This window comes from Castanea sativa, chromosome 6, assembly GCF_040712315.1.
Source record: "Castanea sativa cultivar Marrone di Chiusa Pesio chromosome 6, ASM4071231v1".
NCBI classification, from domain to species: Eukaryota; Viridiplantae; Streptophyta; class Magnoliopsida; order Fagales; family Fagaceae; genus Castanea; species Castanea sativa.
In genome coordinates, this window is record NC_134018.1 from 12,481,832 (window position 1) to 12,484,670 (window position 2,839).

At 30.7% G+C, this 2,839-nt stretch overlaps 1 protein-coding gene across 2 annotated transcripts; it reads right to left on the minus strand.

Moving 5' to 3' along the window:
• Positions 1-256: 256 nt before the first annotated feature.
• LOC142641367 (MYB-like transcription factor ETC1) lies at positions 257-1,517 on the minus strand. Of its 2 annotated transcripts, none has more exons than XM_075815789.1 (3): positions 1,223-1,517; positions 606-687; positions 257-511 (listed from the first exon to the last, which is right to left on the minus strand). In XM_075815789.1, exons 1-3 carry the CDS (start codon positions 1,290-1,292, stop codon positions 424-426), a joined length of 240 nt encoding a protein of 79 aa, XP_075671904.1. In that variant the 5' UTR covers positions 1,293-1,517; the 3' UTR covers positions 257-423. The 2 variants fall into 2 exon arrangements, with proteins under 2 accessions (XP_075671904.1, XP_075671903.1); XM_075815788.1 differs by having other exon boundaries at positions 606-690; positions 1,223-1,497.
• Positions 1,518-2,839: the final 1,322 nt, after the last annotated feature.

The window sequence follows — 2,839 nt, forward strand, 5'->3', positions numbered from 1 at the left end:
TGGATGAGATACAAAAGAAGTGTATGTAGTAGCATTTCTTTTCAAGATTATAATCCAAACCCTACTTCAACCTATCTCTTCCATTATATGTCACTTAAGAAATAAAATTATTTTCTTCTAGCAAAGAAAACAGACCCAAAAATAAATAAAAAAGAGTTGATACTAATCATAGAATTTTATTTGTTAGCGCATGGTCTCTTTACCTTCTAAAGACAGGAAAGAGATACATTTAGACACGTTAAAGACAAGAAAGAGATACATCCAAACGCGTTATATGTTGCGTTTAATATATATGTTACAAGATGTTTATAATAATAATTAATAAATAAAAACCATATCTAACTCCAAAGTTCCAAATGACATCCAATTTTATTGATCACAATAAAACACCTTTTTTATCTATATAAATATCTTAAAGATATATCATTCGCTTGTGGAGTATCTTGAATTCCAATATTTCTCAATTTCCTCAGCAGTTCTTCCAGGGATTCTACCAGCAATTAGAGACCATCTGTGTAATTTAAGCCACATGCAATATTATTTAGTACAATAAAATAAGAAAAGAATAATAGAGAGAGAGAGAGAGAGAGAGAATGTGTGTGTACCTCTCACCAACAAGATTAAACATTCTTATAACTAGTGTCTCTTCATCATATGAGAATTGTAGCTCAGTCTCTTTATTGTTATCTTCTGCAGCAAATTAGTACAGTGGTCTAAATGAGAAAACACAGGCATATATGGGCATATATTTACTATTTAGTATCCGTGGAGAGAAAAGAACACAAAAAGAGGAACAAAACTATCAAACCGGTTAATATCTAGGTATTAAGCAAAAGCTCTTTTTAATTACAATTAAGTTTCATTTTTTTTTTTCAACCCTATTAAAACATCAAAAGAAATTTAGTAGTAATATTATTATTTCTCAAAAGAAGATTTATAATGGATACCAACGCAGAATGGCCATCAGTATTGAAATGGGTGCATAGAATTTTACTTTATGTTACATGAAAAGCATAAACTCCATAAGAGACAAGACAGAAAAAAAAGCAAAAGAATGATAAACTGAAGACATAATGACGAGTTTTAACTTTTTAAAATTTTTACAATTATGGGTTATATAATTTATACTCATAGCCTTATTGATATTAACTTTTAATTTATTAAAAAAAAAAACAAAAATGAAAAAGACAAGGACATTATTGACATTGAATAGAGGGGTCACCTTTAGAGTCCAAAGTAGTAGTAGTAGTATCATCAGTAGAAGTAGAAGTAGAGTGATCCAAGGAAGCCATATTTTATGCTGAACAGAAAGATAGATATTGAGAGAATTTAGGACTTTCGTTTTCAGTAAGAAGAAGCTGTGGGGGATATGTAGGTTTAGTAGTGGCTCTTAAATACTGAGCCCTAGAGAGAAAGTCCACAAGTGAAGAATGGAAGGTGAGAAAAAAAAGGAACATTGTAGGAGTAGAATGTTAGTTGGCAAGGGTCGCTGTGTTTGGTGACTGAAGTGATTTATTTAACAAACACTGTATTAGAGCATTCAGAACATACTCAATTCCTTAGGAAATATAGCTACGAGTTTTTTATAACTGTACATATAGTCCAAACTCCAAAAATATTATTTAATTAATGTGCTTTAGAGTTGAGACACCTATGTTAAGACATTAATTTGGATTAGACATGACTGTGTGTTTAGCTTGTGATCATAAAGTCCTTGTTTGTATTATTTAAAAACCAAAAGCAAGGCTAGAAAATAGGGGATAGGTTCTTGAGTTTTCTTCAACTTAGCTTATTCAGTCTTCCAATTGAAATAAAACTTGTATCAGACATAAATTCCATTCAAACCGTACACATGATCACCTAAGTTTCGTTTTTTTTGATGATGTTGTAATGTACTTTCAGATTTTGAAGAGGTTTCATTTCTTCTTGTAGTACTCATTACATTTGTTGGTCGATAATGAATTTCCTATCCATGTATATGTTATCCAATCATCGTCAAATAATTATCTTCAATATATAGAGTATACTTTCTTCCAGATTTTTTTTTTTTTTTTTTGTGCTTTTATTCTCATCATGATGTCGGTCTCAGTTATGCCCGCACAAAATTATTCTTAATTTTCCAGGCATGCAAAGAATTTGATACTCTCTCCACTATCAAATTTCCTTGAAACAATGAAATAGGTCAAAGATGGCATGAGCACTATGATGCTTTTGAGACCTTTAAACATCATTATGTCCCATGGTGGATGGTCAATATTCTCATAAAGTGTTTAACTTTACGCCACAATCTCTTTTGTCGCAGGAAAAAAAATGGGCCCGAGATGAAGCATGCGGTTAAAGCAAACCATAGAAATAAAAGATAAATTGAACAATCTTTGGCACGTTGTTTATTAACTAACATATATTCATATTAGCATCAGAATAATTTTTATTTGTTAGAGATATCAAGGGTGAAGAACCGGACACGTTGTAATTAGTTTAGATATAACCTATTATGAAAATAAAAAGTAATCCTATAAAGTAAACCTAATCCTATATTTGAAGAATAATGCAAACTAAATTAGAGTTAGTCTTTTCATCAGGTCAAATAATGCTAATCCCATCTCTCTCTCTCTCTCTCTCTCTCTCTCTCAATGTAAATGCAAATTATACTTATCATCACCATATATTAATATAGATTAAATCCTGTCACACCAAAAATTATCTTTTAAGCTATAAGACTCTTAACTCGTTACGGCATTTTGAAGTTTGAACAAATTTGACAACCAAAGAAGACTTGTGAATTATATTACTAAAAACCATTGACCAATTGATACTAGAACAAAACGTCAGGGATAAG

What these genes read in the sequence shown, in the direction of transcription:
- LOC142641367 (XM_075815788.1), bottom strand. Translation starts at nt 1,292, where the DNA reads ATGGCTTCCTTGGATCACTCTACTTCTACTTCTACTGATGATACTACT. An exon ending in TACTACTTTGGACTCTAAAG is followed by an intron (nt 691 to 1,222) that starts GTGACCCCTCTA and finishes AATTTGCTGCAG; the next exon opens with AAGATAACAATAAAGAGACT. An exon ending in TTTAATCTTGTTGGTGAGAG is followed by an intron (nt 512 to 605) that starts GTACACACACAT and finishes TAAATTACACAG; the next exon opens with ATGGTCTCTAATTGCTGGTA.